Genomic DNA, 15,111 nt, shown 5'->3' with positions numbered 1-15,111 from the left:
GTAGTTTGTCTTCTACGACATACCATAGTACCCATAACATCCATAGCACCCATAGCATCCAAAGCGGACTATGGCCAAGAGAGTTGAGTTCCCATGATGAGATAGTATGATGTTACGGGGATATGAATACTTGTGCTAGAGTGAATCATGCATCTATGTGGTGTAATGCTGGTAACCCATGGATGTCTGTGTACCCCACTAAAAAGATAATTGGGTCTATCGATAACAAGTCAGCAAGTGCTCTTGCAAAAAAATTTACGATCGGGGAAGCTTCGATTTGATGCCGACGATTGTTAATTTTTCCCTGACTCTTAGTTTCCGAACCAATTGATCACTACAAGAAACATAAATCAATTGCGAATTCGGTACTTACTTAGTCTAGTTCGCCTCGTACGAAATGGCGGACGAACAAGCGTCGACAGCGGCGCTAGCTTCTGAAAAGAAGCACAAGTCTCATAAGAAACACAAGCGACACCTCGAAAATGATGGTACCGAGAGTAGCGAGCGAAAACACAAGAAGTCGAAGAGTAGCGCCCATGTGCCTGTCATAGAACCAGAAGTCCCAACTCGGATAGAACCCAAAGCGTCAGAAGTAGTCGAGACGGATGGCGCCGACAAAAAGACGGAGAAGAAAAAGCGACGGAAACATAAGAGCCATGCGACAGATAACGCTGACGAAGACCAGCCGGCACCAACGTCAGCGCAAGATGGCGCAACAGATGTGGACACAGCAAAGAAGGAGAAAAAGAAGTCAAAGTCAAAGGATCATAAGAGAAAACACGAGAAGGCTGAAGTTACTGAGACGATCATACCCTACAGTCAGGGAGATGTCCCCGACCCCGAAGCCATGGACATTGATTCGGCGCCAGCTGAGAATGATATCTTCGGCCCTGATGAGTTTGGGCAGAAACCAGCCGACAAGGCATACCCCTTCTTCACCCAGACCGTTTCCCAGTACCTCGCCTTATTCCCATCTGGTCTGATCGAACCGGTAGAAGGTTTCGCAGATCAGCACCTAAGGCCTCTCCTCAAACGATATGTCCCCAGTTTTCGCGGTGTTCTACTAGCATACCGAAACCCTCGCGTTGGAGAGGCGCCTGGCAAAGGATCATTAACCGAAGAAAGCGCACCAGACGACGTCGTGCTGCTCGAGTCTATCAACGAATATGCTGTGAGCTTTGGATGGTTAACAGTCGATGTAGACGTATTCCGTCCGACCCGGGGTGCGTGGATGGAAGGTATAGTGAATCTACAAGGCGAGGGCCATATTGGCGTTGTCTGCTGGGATTTATTTAATGCTTCAATTGAGGCCGGACGACTGCCTCACGGTTGGCATTGGGTCGACCTTCTATCCAAAGGCAAGGAGAAGAGCAAGGACAAGGGTAAGGGCAGGCAAAGCGACAGAGAGAAGACAGCTGAGGAAGCCAAGCTACCTACTCCTGATCCCTTCGACGACCCCAATAACGAGCTCGATAATGACACAACCCAAATACATACTACGGGTTACTGGGTGGACGAGAATGGTACAAAAGTACGCGGAGGAGCTAAGCTTTACTTCCGGATCAAGCATTACGAGGTTGGTGTTAGTGGCGACTACGGTTACTTAAGTATCGAGGGCACTATGTTGAACGAGGAGGAAGAGAAGGCCAAATACACCAAGGAGATGGAGGTCTTAAGGCGGCGTAAGCAAAGACACGGGGGTCTCTTGCGGAAAGAGCAGAAACGCTTGCCCGAGTTTAGCATGACCAAGTTCGGTGCGAACGAAGCTGAAGACAACGAGGCCCAACGTGCTCCCGTGCAATGGGTCGGCAGTCGTCCTGGTAGCGACACGGAATAGGCAAAATCGTAATTCACACGTATATCCATCATTGGGAGTAAGCGGACATTGGCGTCACTGGTTCGGTTGAAGGTTATCAAAAATTACCTGCTACGCATGTCGATAGGAATATGCCAATACGTTCAACATTATCAGGAAGTCGATCTGTGACTAGAGTCTGGTTGATCCTGACGGTTGACTAACAAACATCCATATATGGGTTACTTAATGCACACCTAAGCACTAGTTCCCATTGACATCAATTTTTCGTACGTGGTTTCAGGGGCACTCCTATTTTTTCTTCTTTTTTGCCCCTTCTCATCAGCTGGAGTTATTGGGATATCTCTCGGGATTATGTTCAGCGTTGTACCGAAGATTCGGCCGATAAGGTGAACATTATGCTAGACATATGTAGCATTCTAGCCCTCCTAAACATAGAAGGATATAAGCTGTGCGGCGCTGCAGCTGATGGTACCTTACATACCACGATCCAGGTCCTGCAACAGCTGATCTTACCCTTGAACGGGCACCGGGGTACTAGGCTACTAATACGACCAGCCATTTTGGGTAGCTGTCATCCATCTCACAGGCTGATTGATGACGGTTCGTATCGCTACGAGGAAGCTTTTTGTGACGAGTAAATAAGATGATCAGCAGTTCGGATGCTTACCTAGGTATACGGTGTATAATGCGGCTGCACCCGTACGTTATCCATGCAACTATCACGTTGCGTATAGGAGAGAAGGAAAACTGTTTATCTATAAGTAGACTTGGCCTTGACTTCTGACCTTCGAAGTTCGAGGCAACTATTCACCTAGACCACCAAGTCGACCGAAATCACTCTCATCACGTATCATCAATAGATCACATAGAAAGGAACTTGAAACCCGACCAATATGATGTTCAAGAGTTACACCTTCGTTCTCCTTTCCGCCGCCTTCTCTTTCGCGTCAGCATCAGTCTTGCCGAGGGCGACGTGCTGGACTGGCGAGATTCACTCACCATGCAACGGCGCCACTACGGGCTGCACTCCGGATGGAATTCTGGTGCGTTCGGTTATGGTCTTCACTTCTTAAACTATCAAGACACAGCTTGCTGACTGATATCCGACATAGGTCAAATGCGAAGCTGATAGCGGCGCGATGATTTACGACTCTATGTGCGGAGGACCGCCGGGCACATGTACCTACGACGCAGCGTGCAACGCGTCCTGCGCCTAGAATACATATTAAGGGGACACTTTGTAAGATGATGTGTTGGGTATCCGAGCTTACTTTATGGTACTATATTGATGGCGTGTACATAAATCCTTCAGCTTTACTTTCTAGTAATATGTATGTGATGAAACTTCGTATTTCTGCGTATATTCGAGATTCCTATAAGAATGAGGTCAGCGCGATGAAACGGCGAAGGACAGCGCATTGCTTAGAACAATCCACTTGTAATGTTATCAGTCAAAGTGCTTAGTCGGATTGTGAATGACATCAAAGAAAGCCTCATAGTACTTACCCACCTAATTGTAGATCTCCGATCATCGTGGGTCCTCTGAATAAATCCGGGGTAAGTACCTAGGTAATTAGCGAGTTGACATGGGAAAAGATGAGTCTTATGAATATTCTAGAAAAGGATCGGATGGAGACACTTTGGACAAGATCAGATTTCATATGCTCCACACGGTGCCAATCGAACTGATCAAGCTGCTACAGATCTATCCATATCTCTTCGAGTTTTCATAATAGAAACCACCATCTCAAACGAGTCCATAGTGCTTGATATTCAGCCAAGTGCTTTATTGGATAAGGGGTAAGGTATGACTATAATAAAATATGCAGGGACCAAGCGAGTTCGGCGGCGTTAACCCATTTGATAATGGATGTTCCATACGCCCTTCACAACGACATTTTAGGATTTACAAACTTAAAAGCCTCGAGAAATCGTGTTGAATGCCTACCTAGTATCTTATTCCATATATAGTAGAAAATATGGCAAGCCGGACCCCTAACCCACTCGGCGCGCCTGTCGGCGGTAAGCCGGCTCAACGTCCGTCCCGGGAGACGAGGTTGGTTGGTCGACACGTTACACTAGTCGGTTTGACGAGTGCGCAACATGCAGACGAGCTCTACCCGCATGTATCAGGGCCGAAGAATGCGCATCTCTGGGATTACTTGCTCGAAGAGCCGTTCGATGACATTGCCGTATTCCGAGCTAGTATTGAAGCCAAAGAGGCCAGTCGAGATCCCGTATTTTACGCCATCTTATTGAATGATGGGGAAAAGGACGAGGTCGCCGGCATGGCTAGTTACATGCGAATCGAACCCGGCCACCGCTGTATCGAAGTCGGCAGCTTATTATTCTTGCCGAAATTACAGCGCACGCCGGCTGCCACCGAAGCCATGGTATGTAACATTAACCCCTTGCTTTAAATCATTACTGACCTTCTGTGTAGTATCTGATGGCACGACATGTATTCGAAGACCTGGGCTACCGAAGATACGAGTGGAAGTGTAATGCGCTTAACGCCCCGAGCCGGAGAGCAGCTTTGCGTCTTGGGTTCACGTTTGAAGGTCTCTTTAGAAAACACATGATTATCAAGGGACGTAGTAGAGATACCACCTGGTTTTCAATGATTGATGATGATTGGCCCGGTATCAAGCAAGCTTTGGAAGCTTGGTTAGACCCTTCGAACTTCGATGACGAGGGCAAGCAGAAGAGGAGGCTAGAAGAGTTCAGGCAATGATAAACAGAGATGAAAAATAAGGCGGTAGACCTGGATTATAGAAAGAGTAAATGAAACTTATAAGAAGTCCAGAAGTCACGACAGATTGGGTTTTTGCAAAGTTGCTTAAAGGTAGGTACGTATTAAAATGGCTTGTTTGTGGCAGATCATTCAATGTGGCGCACAGAATCAGCTGATCACAGCTGGTGTGAAAGCCATCTGCAAAGCTCAACTTCCCTCGTTGGCGTTTGCCAAAGGGCAGTAAGAGAGAAATTTCATCATAATCAATCCCGTGGTCCCCTTCACTTGCCTAATGCGCATCAGCTAGGTAGGCAACCAAAGCAAGCCCAAAGTCGGACCTGAGTCCTTTGATGGCAACTATATACTAGCTAGTATATTACCGGCCGTGCAACAATAAGGGCCTCGAAAGAAAATGTTGCGCTCCCTGCTGAAAAGAGTCTCGCTTCCAGGACGTCGTACTCCGCTCGGGGCCGGCCCGCTAAATCGCAGATTCGGGTCGTCGTACATTCCGGGAGCAGAGCTACCCAAGGTTCCGGTTCTCAGGCCGACAATATGGGCTATCGCCGCTACGGCTACTATCTACATCGGGTGCGCTACGTACAGTGTCTACCGGGAAGTCCGGGTCGTCAAGCAGAGAGGGGACTACGAGGAATATGTGATTAATTCGTACGACGACTTGGAATACGTCAGGAGGCGCGGGGATAGCTCCCATCGCATCCCGTCCCGCCGGCAGACTACGGCGGCGAAGTGGTATCCGACGGAGCAGCTCTGGACCATTTTCAAGGGACGCACGGACGCAGATATAATGCTCCTATGCGCTGCGGCCCTCAACCTCAGCCTTTTCGGAATTAGCCCTCTTGCTCCCGGATCCGTGGCTCCGTATCTGAAGCACATACCTGTCTCCAGCCCCAATAAAACGCTCCTGACCTCTGCCTTTGGACACAGCGGCGCTATTCACACCACGCTTAGTACGGTTGTGTTGCTCCAGCTCGCTTCTAAGACCACGCGCTCTCGTGTATTCGAGGGAAACGGTAGCCACTTCGCCGCTTTTTATCTTTCGACCGGCATCTTTACATCGCTGGGGCATCAGCTCGCAACTTTACTGCCGACGCGGAAGTATCGATTCTTCCGTTTAACGCCGGCAAGGGGGGCAAGTGGCGTAATCTGCGCTTGTAAGTTATATTTGCAGTAATTCTCTGTTCATAATTCCGGTTTGGTGGCTCGAATTTTGTTGTTCGTCTATGAAATTTATAGTTACTCCCAAGGTCTTCATCGTCACTGACTCTTTGTGTAGTTCTGGGAGCTTGGGCTACAATGAACCCCAATATGAGACTCAGTTTCTTATTTCTACCTGGATATTCTTTTCATGTCCAGGACTTTCTGGCTTTTATGGTGATACTAGAGACGTACGGGCTTTTTATCGGGTTACCATATAAATCCATGCCACACGCGGCACATCTGAGCGGGCTAGCAATTGGGTCAGCGTATACTTACTTCGACGGGAAGAAAAACGTGTGGCATCCTACCTGCCAATCCGCCTTTCTATTGATGAAGCGCTTGAAAATGATATGACGGGGAGAAGAAGAGGTGAATAGCACAGGAGCTCTATGGGACAATGAACAGTCGAGATTACACTTATAGAGAAGCTATTTGGTTGGTATGTTTTCTGGGTACCCTCCTTAGAATTGTATGATTAATGATTTCCATGGGTGAAGTTGAATGCTGTATACTAGGTAATGCCATTCAGTGTCAGCAATATATTTACTATAACGAATATCGAATTAGGAGAGGAGCATTACTAAAGTGAATATTTGATAAAGCAATCGTTCATTTGGCGGCAGCTGCCCGCACTGAGGTCATGATTCTATAGTGGGGCACCCGGAGCGGATAATCCACTTTACCGCATGGTTTCGACCAGTCGGATTGAGGCATTTCTTGATTAGCGAAGCGGCAAAAAAGTAGGTCGAGGTTTAACGAGAATCCGCCATCCGCCCTCCGTCCTAAATCCCGTCAGTCCGCGTAGATGCACCCGATCGATTGATATCATCGACCTCCGACGGACCTACATCGCCTCTTTCTCGTCCAGAGAACCTCTCCACTCAACCTCCAAGTTCCCTCATATACCAAATATTCGTCGATAGCATCAATTGAGCATCGAAGCGATGCTGTCTTCCTCGAGAAGAGCAGCCACCTTGGCTTTGAGAGGTTTGTTCTCCTCTTCTCCGATATCTTCACCCCTGTATACATCTATATATCACCTATCTAGGTAGATACGTATAGAGATATACCTAAATACGCATACTAACTCTCATCCACAGCCAAGCCGACACCCCGTACTCTCGTCCCTTTCCAATCCATCGCCAACATCTCGACCACCTCCAAGAATGATGCCACGTCAGTGACGCCTCACAGCTCCACCGGCCTCGCGCAACGCCAGCGCAAAGAAGTGCCGCTTCTCAGCCAAGAACCCAAGAAGGGCGTCATGCAATATGCCCTGTACGTCATATTCGCCTCCCATCCTCTTATCTACCTATCCGCACATATGAAATATATAACAATGCGCAAAAAGATCTAACATACCATGCTCCTCCTTAGGACGACGCTCGACCAGATCGCCAACTGGGCGCGACAGTCGTCGCTATGGCCCATGACGTTCGGGCTGGCGTGCTGCGCCATCGAGATGATGCACCTGTCCACGCCGCGGTACGACCAAGACCGCCTGGGGATCATCTTCCGGGCGTCGCCGCGGCAGTCGGACGTGATGATCGTGGCGGGCACGCTGACGAACAAGATGGCGCCGGCGCTGCGGCAGGTGTACGACCAGATGCCGGACCCGCGCTGGGTCATCAGCATGGGCAGCTGCGCCAACGGCGGCGGCTACTACCACTACAGCTACAGCGTCGTCCGCGGCTGCGACCGCATCGTCCCCGTCGACGTCTACGTCCCCGGATGCCCGCCCACCAGCGAAGCCCTCATGTACGGCATCTTCCAGCTCCAGCGCAAGATGCGGAACACCCGGATCACGCGCATGTGGTACAGGAGGTAGAGAAAGGGGCTGGACGAGGAGAAGGGGAAGGGGGGGAAGTGGGAAAATAGAGAAGAGGGAACCTTTGGACTGGTCCGGTGCGGCGGAAGATTACTCTTTCTCTCTTGCCGGGCGTAATGATGTATATAAGATACCGGGGCTGCATTTAAACATACCTATGATTCACAACGAGAGTACTGTCTTATGAGTAATTGGGACCTGTCTGACTTGGCTCCTTTTAGGACTATCAGATGCTATCTCCAGCTAGGAGCGTAAGGTATTTGTCATATTTCGATGCCTTTTCTTGGCAGAGGAGCAAGAGGCAGATATCGGAATATTATCCGCATTTGTTGACATATGCTTCCAAAACAGAGAGTAAATCGATGAAGATACGATTTATCAAGATATTCGGCCTCAGTAGACTAATTGCCGGGGTATATCCGGCCTATTACCTCGTTAGGTTGACTAGGCCTGAGATCTACAACTTGATTTCTTGATTTCCTGATTTCACCTCGTCATGGCCAACTTGTTAATTTGTATAATTTCATTTTCAACTCTCATTTTCTCTTCATTGAGAGATCCAAATCGCATCGAGTTATTGAACAATGAGTAGCGATACCCCCTTGCTCAGTAAGTCTACCCCTATTCGAGGACGGCGATGATGTAAGAGGTTTCTCTTCTGAGCCGGAGACGGAGCATCCGTAAATATCAGAAGAATGAGAAGGATAAAAAAAATGGAGTTGGGATTGTAGAAAGGTATTCTTATAAACTAACTTTATGTATAGGTCAAGATGCTGGTGATCCTTACTACGAGGACGAGCAACGAGCATTCGCGGAGAGGTGGAAGTCCGGCTACCACCGGGTCCAGACGGCGATATCTCGCTTCACCAACTCTCGCACGAAGCACTGGATCCTGCTAGTCCTCATCATCCTTGACGTTGCCGGGATCTTGAGCGACATCTTCATCGCCCTCATCACGTGCGAGATAGGCGTCGAAGACGACGAATGGGTAGCTCCGACGAGGAATGCTCTAGCCACCTTCTCGTTGGTCATGAGCTGCGTCTTCCTCGCGGAACTGGGCTTATCCGTCTTCGCCGACGGCTGGGGGTGAGTTTCTTTGAGTTCGGCCCGACGCGTTCCCAAACTAGCATGATCGCGCTTATTTGCTTACCTACTTACTCTACGACAGGTACTTCCGGAGCTGGTTTCACAGGTTCGACGCCTTCGTGGTCGTGGCCGGGCTCGCAGTTGACCTGGTCGAGAATAACACGGCGGAGGAAATCGCTTCGTTGATCGTCATCCTACGTCTGTGGCGTTTCGTCAAGATCGTCGACGAGTTCTCCGTCGAGGCCTCTGAGGAGATGGAGGAGATGCGCAAGCGTATCGAGGACCTGGAGTCGCGTAATGCGGCTTTGGAGGCACAGGTTGCGCAGAGATAGCAGTTAGATAAGGTATTTTCCGCGCGTCGTTTATGGTATGGTTCTGGCGTGCGATTCGGCCGTCGGTGGTGTTGAAGGGGTTAAGGTTATGGCTGGATGTTGGAAACCTTGATGTGTTTGAAGGTTAGTAAGAAATAGTAGCGTGGCATATTGGGTTCTGTCATCCCATCTACTTTAAACCCTACTAACACGAAAGTTGCTTATAGTTGGCCAAGAATAGCTGGAGGTGTTGATTGGATGATGTCTTCAATATTCAGATACCCCTTTTCATCGATTCATCTGAAGTCCCACTCACAACTACCTTTCTGACAACCTGTCAACTGTACACCAGGTGACAACTCACTTCATGCAGTACCGAGGCAAACATAAACGGAGATGATGAAGCTTGATATCTCTGACTCTACAATCCCATCTTTTGGACGAAAGGATTCTCCAAGCACCCAACCACATAATAAGTTCGCTTCACATGATTCACCTGGGCAACAATAAGTGGCAAAAGAGTTCTTCGCTCACTCTACTCTAAACTGCCCGTCTGAACTTTCATGCCACCTGATGATTATGCTTACATTTACCTACCGCTGTCACATTGTCACAAGAACTCTACTTCAATCTAAAACTCCTAATATGGTAAGTCGTCCCAAAAATGACTAAACATTCACAGGATTTTGAGCTTTCATAAAGACTCTTTAAGCCACCATACGGACGGTCATGCATCAGTGAACTATCCTCTCTTATACGCGTCAACGCTAGACGTCCTTGCCTCTTTCCCAGATTATTTGAGCCCAAGAAGGGCTACTTCTAATTCTATTGTACGTAGGCTTGATTTTTCTTCTTTTCCCTTACTCCTTTATTTGTATGGCCTTGGTTGATCATCCGCTCTTTCACTATTCTTACTAGACAGACATACCTACTCTCATTTTCGCACATAACATATTTTAAACACCATGAGATCTATCATACTCCAAGGAGTCGCATTTCTGGCCGCTGTCGCCTCTGTAAATGCCGACACAACAACTTCAACCTCAACTTCTTCCACCGCAACAGCATCCGCCACTTCTGTCACCGCCGCAACGACAACCACAGGCTGCGCCGCTCAAAATATCGTCGACACCTGTCTCGATACTACCGAGAGCTACGTAAGCCTCTGCGGCACAACGGACTACCAGTGTCTCTGTGACAAGTATGTCGCGATCGTCGTGTACGGCACCCCCCTATTCCAATTTCCGCAAAACCAGCCTTTTCAAAGACAGCACTAACCCTACCGCGACAGATGCTTCAACAACTGTCCCAACGACCCCCGGGCGCTCGGCTACACGCAGCAGAAGGACAATTACTGGTTAGTCACCACCCCCTAATTCTACCTAGTCAGGAGAACCCCATCCGTTGCTAACATGACACAACACGCGCAAAAGCCAAAGCGCCAGCCTCTACGCCACCACCTCCGGAAACCTCACCATGAGCCGGACCGCCGCGCCGACCTCTGTCTCGGCCGCCACGACGTCCACCAACGTCGTGATAAAATCCATGGACGTGTCCGCCACCCCGGGGGCCACCGAGAGCGGGAATGACGCCCAGGAACGCATCACCCGCGTCGGGGGCATGCTCGCGGGCGTTGCCGGCTTCGTGGCCGTTTTCCTATGAGCTACGGTCCGCGTGGGGAAGAGAAATAAGGAGTAAGGGGCTTGTTTTTTTTTTATAGGCTGCCGGTGATTTTTGCGTTCGATTGACTTTGGGGTCTATGGATATCCAAGGGACTGGATAGAGAACTAAGATTCCTAATGATTACACCGTAGTATCCGGTTTTAATATTTATATATTAATTGTGTTTGTTACTTCATCTTGTCTAGGTAGTTCCTCCTTAATCCACAGCCAAGCCAATATCACCGTGATACAACAAGCCAACCCCCTCATCCAATCCACGACACCCAAACAAAGCACATCTAAAATATCCCACTTTCACCACCGTCCTCCTAACCCCCTTTCAATCTCCTCAAAAACACCCACCCCCCTCCTCCCCAGCGCCGTCCCCACGCCCACCGCCGCCGCCCCAACACCCCTCATCCGTCGATACCCATCCGCGTCCCCCACGCCGCCCACGCCGATAATCTGCACGTGCCTCGTCTCCGGCGCCTCGTCCAGCGTCTCCCTAAGCGTCTTCACGTTTCCCAGGGCCAGGGGATGCAGCGGCGGGCCCGCCATCCCGCCGATTCCCGTCCCGGCTAACCTCGGCCCTCCCTTTCCCTTCCCTTCCCCCTCTCCTTTCTCGCTCGAACCAGTACCAGTAGCCTCGAGAACCAGGCACGAGCCGAGCGTATTCGTCGCCGTGACAAAGCTAACCGGACACACGCTGCCAGCCCTCGCGGCCGCGCCCCGGAGCGCGCTGACCAACATGGCAAACTGTCCGGCATGCGTATACGGCGGCGTCTTAACGCCCCACGGAATCCTAACACCCTCCCCATCCCCATCCCCGTCCCCCTTCGCCCGCGCCCCCGCGACACCAGCCAGACCCTCCAAATACGTCCCCAGCGCCACGGCGTCGTACGCCGGCGGCGGCGCGCCGGGGATATTAGGACAGCTCAGGTTGACCTCCAGCGCGAGCGGGACGCCTTCCCCGATCCTTTTCTGCGCCTCCGCGACGCGGGCGTAGCACTCCGCCACGTGGTCCGGGGGTCCCGTGACCGAGACCACGAACCCCTTACCACGGGGCCCTTTCTCCCTCGCTATCGTCTCGACGAACCCGAGGTACGCGTCTAGCGGTATGGGGCTGTACCCCATATTATTTAAACTGGCGCTCGCGCTGGCACCGGCGGTCTCGTCCCCTCCCGGCGTCGAGATCCGGCCCGTCGGGGTGTTGGATCCGGGGTCGAAGAACGAGTACTGGTGCGTATCCGGGTCGTGCGGGAAGCCGTTCAGCAGCGCCGTCCGCGTCGTCACCGCGCCGGTGGACGGGCACTCGAACAGGGCCGTTAAGTCTTCCAGCGTAGTCGCCCATGGGTTGGCCGAGTTGAGGAGGGGCGGGTTGATGCTGAGGGCCGGTGGTAGTGACATCGTCGTTTTCACTATGGCTGGTATCATTCGGCGCTTATCAAGGAATATATCTAGGTGGGTATATATCTATTCAAGCTATCTAACCAACGTACAAAAGTATTAATAATTAAGATGAAATGCCTACATGTATCGAGGTTGAAGATGGTATCAGTTCATAATAGTGGGGTTCACTCAGTTCGAGATAAGGAAGATAAGCTCGTAATTCACCCCTATCTTCTGCCTTCGAAACGTTAAATATTAGACCACAAAGTAAAACTGGCACGTTGTCCAAGTGCCTAGGTAAATGGTAAATAGTAGATTTCAGATATCATCTAAAAGCAAGTTTATATTCTGCCAATAAATTTCCCTGGGAAATTATGTTGTGTAGAGCATTGAACAAAGCCGCACGAACTCCTACCTTGTTAATCAGTTACAGCTATCACCACTTCACCATATTCCCTTAAAGAGGAAGACGGCGAGTGTGTTGTTAATGTAGAATATAGCATTGGTTTCGTTAGAAGCAGCGCTACACACGAAAATCCCATTGCTCCCAGACCCGATTTTAAATCGACGAAGAAAGCGGGCTTTCATAGATCCCGGCGGCGACGTTTCAACCACCACGACGGCCACCAGTGCTCATCAGAGTAATCTTTTGCTTCTGCTTCTTCTTTTTCTTCCCACTATTAGTTCCGGGCCCGCTGCTAGGCCCAGCACCGCCTCCGTCGATATCGAATGCCTCCATCTGCATTGCCAATTCAGCAGCACCTAGGAACTCGTCATCTTTGAGCCATCCGTCGTTAACTTCACGCTCTACGACGGGTGCTAACTCGGGCGAAGCAGGAATAGCCCGTGTTCCCCAAACGGTTTTGGAAGTCGACGGACTTGTCGACATGTCCGCAAGCTGGCTGAATCCTGGCCGAGGATTCGGTGGAGTGGTGCCCTCGACAGAACCGAGCGGCTGGAAGTCCTCGGAATTCATAGTAGGTGTAGGATCAAATTTATCTCCGTTGGTCTGGTCAAAGTGCCTTCGAGCACTACGACCGATAGCCGAGGCTTCTAAGCGTTCCGCGTGCAATCTTTCGCGCTCTTCCTGCGCTGCTTTGTCCCGGTGTACCTTACGCCGGCGCTCTAGGTCACCCGAAAATGTGTCTAGGATATCCGATGGGACTATGTCCGTCCAGTCGCATTCTAGGAAGCTCACAACGCAGCCGTGAGGGAGGTGTCCTAGATACTTAGCTCGCTTCCTTAAGGCGTCATCCACCACGTGGCCAGTAGAAATGTGCTCGACACGTGGAAGTAACGTTGACGGGAAGTTGGAGAAATCGCCAAATTTAGTCTTCAGAATGCGGATGTCGAGTGGCGACAGATAAAGGTGCGGAGGCGCCGAGTAGAAATGAAATTGCTGCTTGGCCGGCTGCTTTGCCTTTATAGCGCTGGCTGACGGTGCTACTACCTCCTCCTCTTGAGGGTTTCGGATCTTGTCCTTCGCGGTGATAATAGCTCTGATAGCTCGCTGTGTCCAATCTCCTTCCTCTACTCCAAAATATTTCTCATCATCCTGCGCCTGTCGCCGCAAGTTATTTATCTCCTCGTTATATTGTTCTATTACGTACTCATTAGTCCCTTTCATGATTCTAGCATAATCCAGGACGTTTGCTGCAAAGTGCCATGGCACGTCCTCGCCCATGTTGACGATATCCGGACCCCCTTCATTTGGTAAGGCCAAAGTGGAGCCTGCGTCTCGAACCATCAACCTCAATACGACATCTTCTCCTGGCCTTGGTAAGGCGCACTCCTGGCCAGCATAAAAACGAACGGGTTTGACTTCGGAAAGTCGGAAGGAATCTTCGCATATGGGGCACTTTTTCCATCGCGCCTCCTTTCGCGGGCTCGGTTCATCGTCGTTCGTCGAGTTCATGAATCGTAGTAAGCACGGTAAGCAGAATATGTGGCCACAGCGCGCCATACGAGGAGCCACGGGATCTTCGAGACATATAGGACAAGAGGTAGATTGCGATACGGTCGAGGCTATAACCTGGAGTACATCGGACCATTCCAGATACTTATCAGCGTCTGCAGCTTGTAAAGAGTAGTCTCCGGTAGGCGAAACCACGAAGCGATAGTTCGCATGGACAAATCTGAGCTTTTTATTAGCATAGGTTGACGACGACTCAACAGGTGGAATAAACGCACCGTGCCTTGTCCACGGAGTGGTACCCAGAACCAGGTCCCCAGGTAGGATGTCTGCGACTCGATCTAGAGTGGTGGTGGTGGTCATGGTGATAGCGCATTGGAGAGGAGAAATCTAGAAGATGAGTAATGGAGGTTTGCCCTCGACGGCTTGAGGCGTTTCGTAGAGCGCTCTATTTAGATAGTTCAGCGAGATAATTTCTGGGTCTACTTGGAAGTCAGGGCCAGCTTACGAGCTCAGCCATGGCGTCATCCTCATCCGGGGGCGCGATGTCTCTCAATGGTCTTCTTTGATTCCGGTGCTGCTTCCTCGACCCTTGTCCCTTCCTCGGAGCTGAATTTGAGAACGACGGGCTCGACAGACCGGAACGACGAGAATTGGATTCGAAGTTGGGTGCAGGGACGGAGATGGGTTGCGAATTTATGGCGTGGGATGCTGGAGATGATAGGGATTTCCCTCCCAGATTGGTCGAGCCAGAGCTCATTGTGAAAACGACTGTCAAGGCCAGCCGTAGTTGGTCGATGAGTCGGATGACAACAGACGAAGCTGAAAGCCAACGTCTGACGACGTCATAAAGCCTTGGTTATTCCGCCAGTGCCAGTAAGAAATGAATGAGTGCGATAAGTATTTGGTCTACTGGCAAGATTATAAAGATTCGCTCGTCAATGATGAATGATTCGATTGGTAAGTCAGGGAGTCGGCTGCAATTCGAGGGGTCCAGAATGGACGGACCCCGGAAGTTTGAAGAGAGGAAGAAGCGGAAGAGTCACACGGCGGGGCGAAAAGCTAGGTGATGATTTGATGTCACTACAACGTGGAACTACGGCGTCGCCACCTGCTGCCAGGTGCGTTTGGCCCACTTTAATAGAGTAACAA

At 50.4% G+C, this 15,111-nt stretch overlaps 9 protein-coding genes across 9 annotated transcripts; 7 read left to right on the top strand and 2 right to left on the bottom strand.

Moving 5' to 3' along the window:
* The first annotated feature begins 264 nt into the window (after positions 1-264).
* On the top strand, positions 265-2,026 carry F4807DRAFT_189033 (uncharacterized protein). Its single transcript, XM_047993660.1, has one exon. The coding sequence runs from the start codon at positions 398-400 to the stop codon at positions 1,835-1,837; it is 1,440 nt and encodes a 479-aa protein (XP_047851672.1). The 5' UTR covers positions 265-397; the 3' UTR covers positions 1,838-2,026.
* Positions 2,027-2,585: 559 nt separating this feature from the next.
* Positions 2,586-3,085, top strand: F4807DRAFT_189035 (uncharacterized protein). The gene is made up of 2 exons (XM_047993661.1): positions 2,586-2,862; positions 2,932-3,085. The coding sequence occupies exons 1-2, from the start codon at positions 2,713-2,715 to the stop codon at positions 3,034-3,036; spliced, it is 255 nt and encodes an 84-aa protein (XP_047851671.1). The 5' UTR covers positions 2,586-2,712; the 3' UTR covers positions 3,037-3,085.
* A 647-nt stretch (positions 3,086-3,732) lies between these two features.
* On the top strand, positions 3,733-4,759 carry F4807DRAFT_189026 (putative acetyltransferase, GNAT family). Its single transcript, XM_047993659.1, has 2 exons — positions 3,733-4,212; positions 4,263-4,759. Exons 1-2 carry the CDS (start codon positions 3,799-3,801, stop codon positions 4,551-4,553), a joined length of 705 nt encoding a protein of 234 aa, XP_047851670.1. The 5' UTR covers positions 3,733-3,798; the 3' UTR covers positions 4,554-4,759.
* F4807DRAFT_189069 (uncharacterized protein) lies at positions 4,418-6,317 on the top strand. Its single transcript, XM_047993662.1, has 4 exons — positions 4,418-4,860; positions 5,003-5,725; positions 5,848-6,210; positions 6,269-6,317. Exons 1-3 carry the CDS (start codon positions 4,707-4,709, stop codon positions 6,123-6,125), a joined length of 1,155 nt encoding a protein of 384 aa, XP_047851669.1. The 5' UTR covers positions 4,418-4,706; the 3' UTR covers positions 6,126-6,210; positions 6,269-6,317.
* A 184-nt stretch (positions 6,318-6,501) lies between these two features.
* Positions 6,502-8,063, top strand: F4807DRAFT_188837 (mitochondrial NADH-ubiquinone oxidoreductase 20 kd subunit). The gene is made up of 3 exons (XM_047993656.1): positions 6,502-6,758; positions 6,872-7,049; positions 7,149-8,063. Exons 1-3 carry the CDS (start codon positions 6,716-6,718, stop codon positions 7,597-7,599), a joined length of 672 nt encoding a protein of 223 aa, XP_047851668.1. The 5' UTR covers positions 6,502-6,715; the 3' UTR covers positions 7,600-8,063.
* Positions 8,064-8,183: 120 nt separating this feature from the next.
* On the top strand, positions 8,184-9,017 carry F4807DRAFT_462879 (uncharacterized protein; the record flags this gene model as incomplete). The annotated part of the gene is made up of 3 exons (XM_048001887.1): positions 8,184-8,208; positions 8,364-8,685; positions 8,768-9,017. 3 exons carry the CDS (start codon positions 8,184-8,186, stop codon positions 9,015-9,017), a joined length of 597 nt encoding a protein of 198 aa, XP_047851667.1.
* A 514-nt stretch (positions 9,018-9,531) lies between these two features.
* F4807DRAFT_188981 (uncharacterized protein) lies at positions 9,532-10,816 on the top strand. Its single transcript, XM_047993657.1, has 3 exons — positions 9,532-10,197; positions 10,288-10,353; positions 10,430-10,816. Exons 1-3 carry the CDS (start codon positions 9,962-9,964, stop codon positions 10,656-10,658), a joined length of 531 nt encoding a protein of 176 aa, XP_047851666.1. The 5' UTR covers positions 9,532-9,961; the 3' UTR covers positions 10,659-10,816.
* F4807DRAFT_188823 (dihydroorotate dehydrogenase) lies at positions 10,797-12,373 on the bottom strand. The gene has a single exon (XM_047993655.1). It carries the CDS (start codon positions 12,090-12,092, stop codon positions 10,974-10,976), a length of 1,119 nt encoding a protein of 372 aa, XP_047851665.1. The 5' UTR covers positions 12,093-12,373; the 3' UTR covers positions 10,797-10,973.
* On the bottom strand, positions 12,176-14,982 carry F4807DRAFT_435839 (uncharacterized protein). The gene is made up of 3 exons (XM_047998921.1): positions 14,468-14,982; positions 14,238-14,407; positions 12,176-14,182 (listed from the first exon to the last, which is right to left on the bottom strand). Exons 1-3 carry the CDS (start codon positions 14,717-14,719, stop codon positions 12,655-12,657), a joined length of 1,950 nt encoding a protein of 649 aa, XP_047851664.1. The 5' UTR covers positions 14,720-14,982; the 3' UTR covers positions 12,176-12,654.
* Between the last annotated feature and the right edge of the window lie 129 nt (positions 14,983-15,111).

Source organism: Annulohypoxylon truncatum (genome assembly GCF_022578515.1).
Source record: "Annulohypoxylon truncatum strain CBS 140777 unplaced genomic scaffold F4807scaffold_29, whole genome shotgun sequence".
Classification (NCBI taxonomy): domain Eukaryota; kingdom Fungi; phylum Ascomycota; class Sordariomycetes; order Xylariales; family Hypoxylaceae; genus Annulohypoxylon; species Annulohypoxylon truncatum.
Note: the sequence above shows the minus strand (reverse complement) of the source record. Positions and strands in the feature narration are given on the sequence as shown.

Excerpts from the sequence above, each read along its gene's own strand:
- F4807DRAFT_189033 (XM_047993660.1), top strand. The coding sequence starts at position 398 with ATGGCGGACGAACAAGCGTCGACAGCGGCGCTAGCTTCTGAAAAGAAG.
- F4807DRAFT_189035 (XM_047993661.1), top strand. The coding sequence starts at position 2,713 with ATGATGTTCAAGAGTTACACCTTCGTTCTCCTTTCCGCCGCCTTCTCT. Across the intron at positions 2,863-2,931 it reads GCACTCCGGATGGAATTCTG|GTCAAATGCGAAGCTGATAG; the intron begins GTGCGTTCGGTT and ends TATCCGACATAG.
- F4807DRAFT_189026 (XM_047993659.1), top strand. The coding sequence starts at position 3,799 with ATGGCAAGCCGGACCCCTAACCCACTCGGCGCGCCTGTCGGCGGTAAG. Across the intron at positions 4,213-4,262 it reads CGGCTGCCACCGAAGCCATG|TATCTGATGGCACGACATGT; the intron begins GTATGTAACATT and ends CCTTCTGTGTAG.
- F4807DRAFT_189069 (XM_047993662.1), top strand. The coding sequence starts at position 4,707 with ATGTGGCGCACAGAATCAGCTGATCACAGCTGGTGTGAAAGCCATCTG. Across the intron at positions 4,861-5,002 it reads GCCTAATGCGCATCAGCTAG|GACGTCGTACTCCGCTCGGG; the intron begins GTAGGCAACCAA and ends TCTCGCTTCCAG. Across the intron at positions 5,726-5,847 it reads AAGTGGCGTAATCTGCGCTT|TTCTGGGAGCTTGGGCTACA; the intron begins GTAAGTTATATT and ends CTCTTTGTGTAG.
- F4807DRAFT_188837 (XM_047993656.1), top strand. The coding sequence starts at position 6,716 with ATGCTGTCTTCCTCGAGAAGAGCAGCCACCTTGGCTTTGAGAG. Across the intron at positions 6,759-6,871 it reads AGCCACCTTGGCTTTGAGAG|CCAAGCCGACACCCCGTACT; the intron begins GTTTGTTCTCCT and ends TCTCATCCACAG. Across the intron at positions 7,050-7,148 it reads GGCGTCATGCAATATGCCCT|GACGACGCTCGACCAGATCG; the intron begins GTACGTCATATT and ends GCTCCTCCTTAG.
- F4807DRAFT_188981 (XM_047993657.1), top strand. The coding sequence starts at position 9,962 with ATGAGATCTATCATACTCCAAGGAGTCGCATTTCTGGCCGCTGTCGCC. Across the intron at positions 10,198-10,287 it reads TACCAGTGTCTCTGTGACAA|ATGCTTCAACAACTGTCCCA; the intron begins GTATGTCGCGAT and ends CTACCGCGACAG. Across the intron at positions 10,354-10,429 it reads CAGCAGAAGGACAATTACTG|CCAAAGCGCCAGCCTCTACG; the intron begins GTTAGTCACCAC and ends CACGCGCAAAAG.
- F4807DRAFT_188823 (XM_047993655.1), bottom strand. The coding sequence starts at position 12,092 with ATGATACCAGCCATAGTGAAAACGACGATGTCACTACCACCGGCCCTC.
- F4807DRAFT_435839 (XM_047998921.1), bottom strand. The coding sequence starts at position 14,719 with ATGAGCTCTGGCTCGACCAATCTGGGAGGGAAATCCCTATCATCTCCA. Across the intron at positions 14,408-14,467 it reads ATGACGCCATGGCTGAGCTC|AGCGCTCTACGAAACGCCTC; the intron begins GTAAGCTGGCCC and ends CTATCTAAATAG. Across the intron at positions 14,183-14,237 it reads CACTCCGTGGACAAGGCACG|ATTTGTCCATGCGAACTATC; the intron begins GTGCGTTTATTC and ends TAAAAAGCTCAG.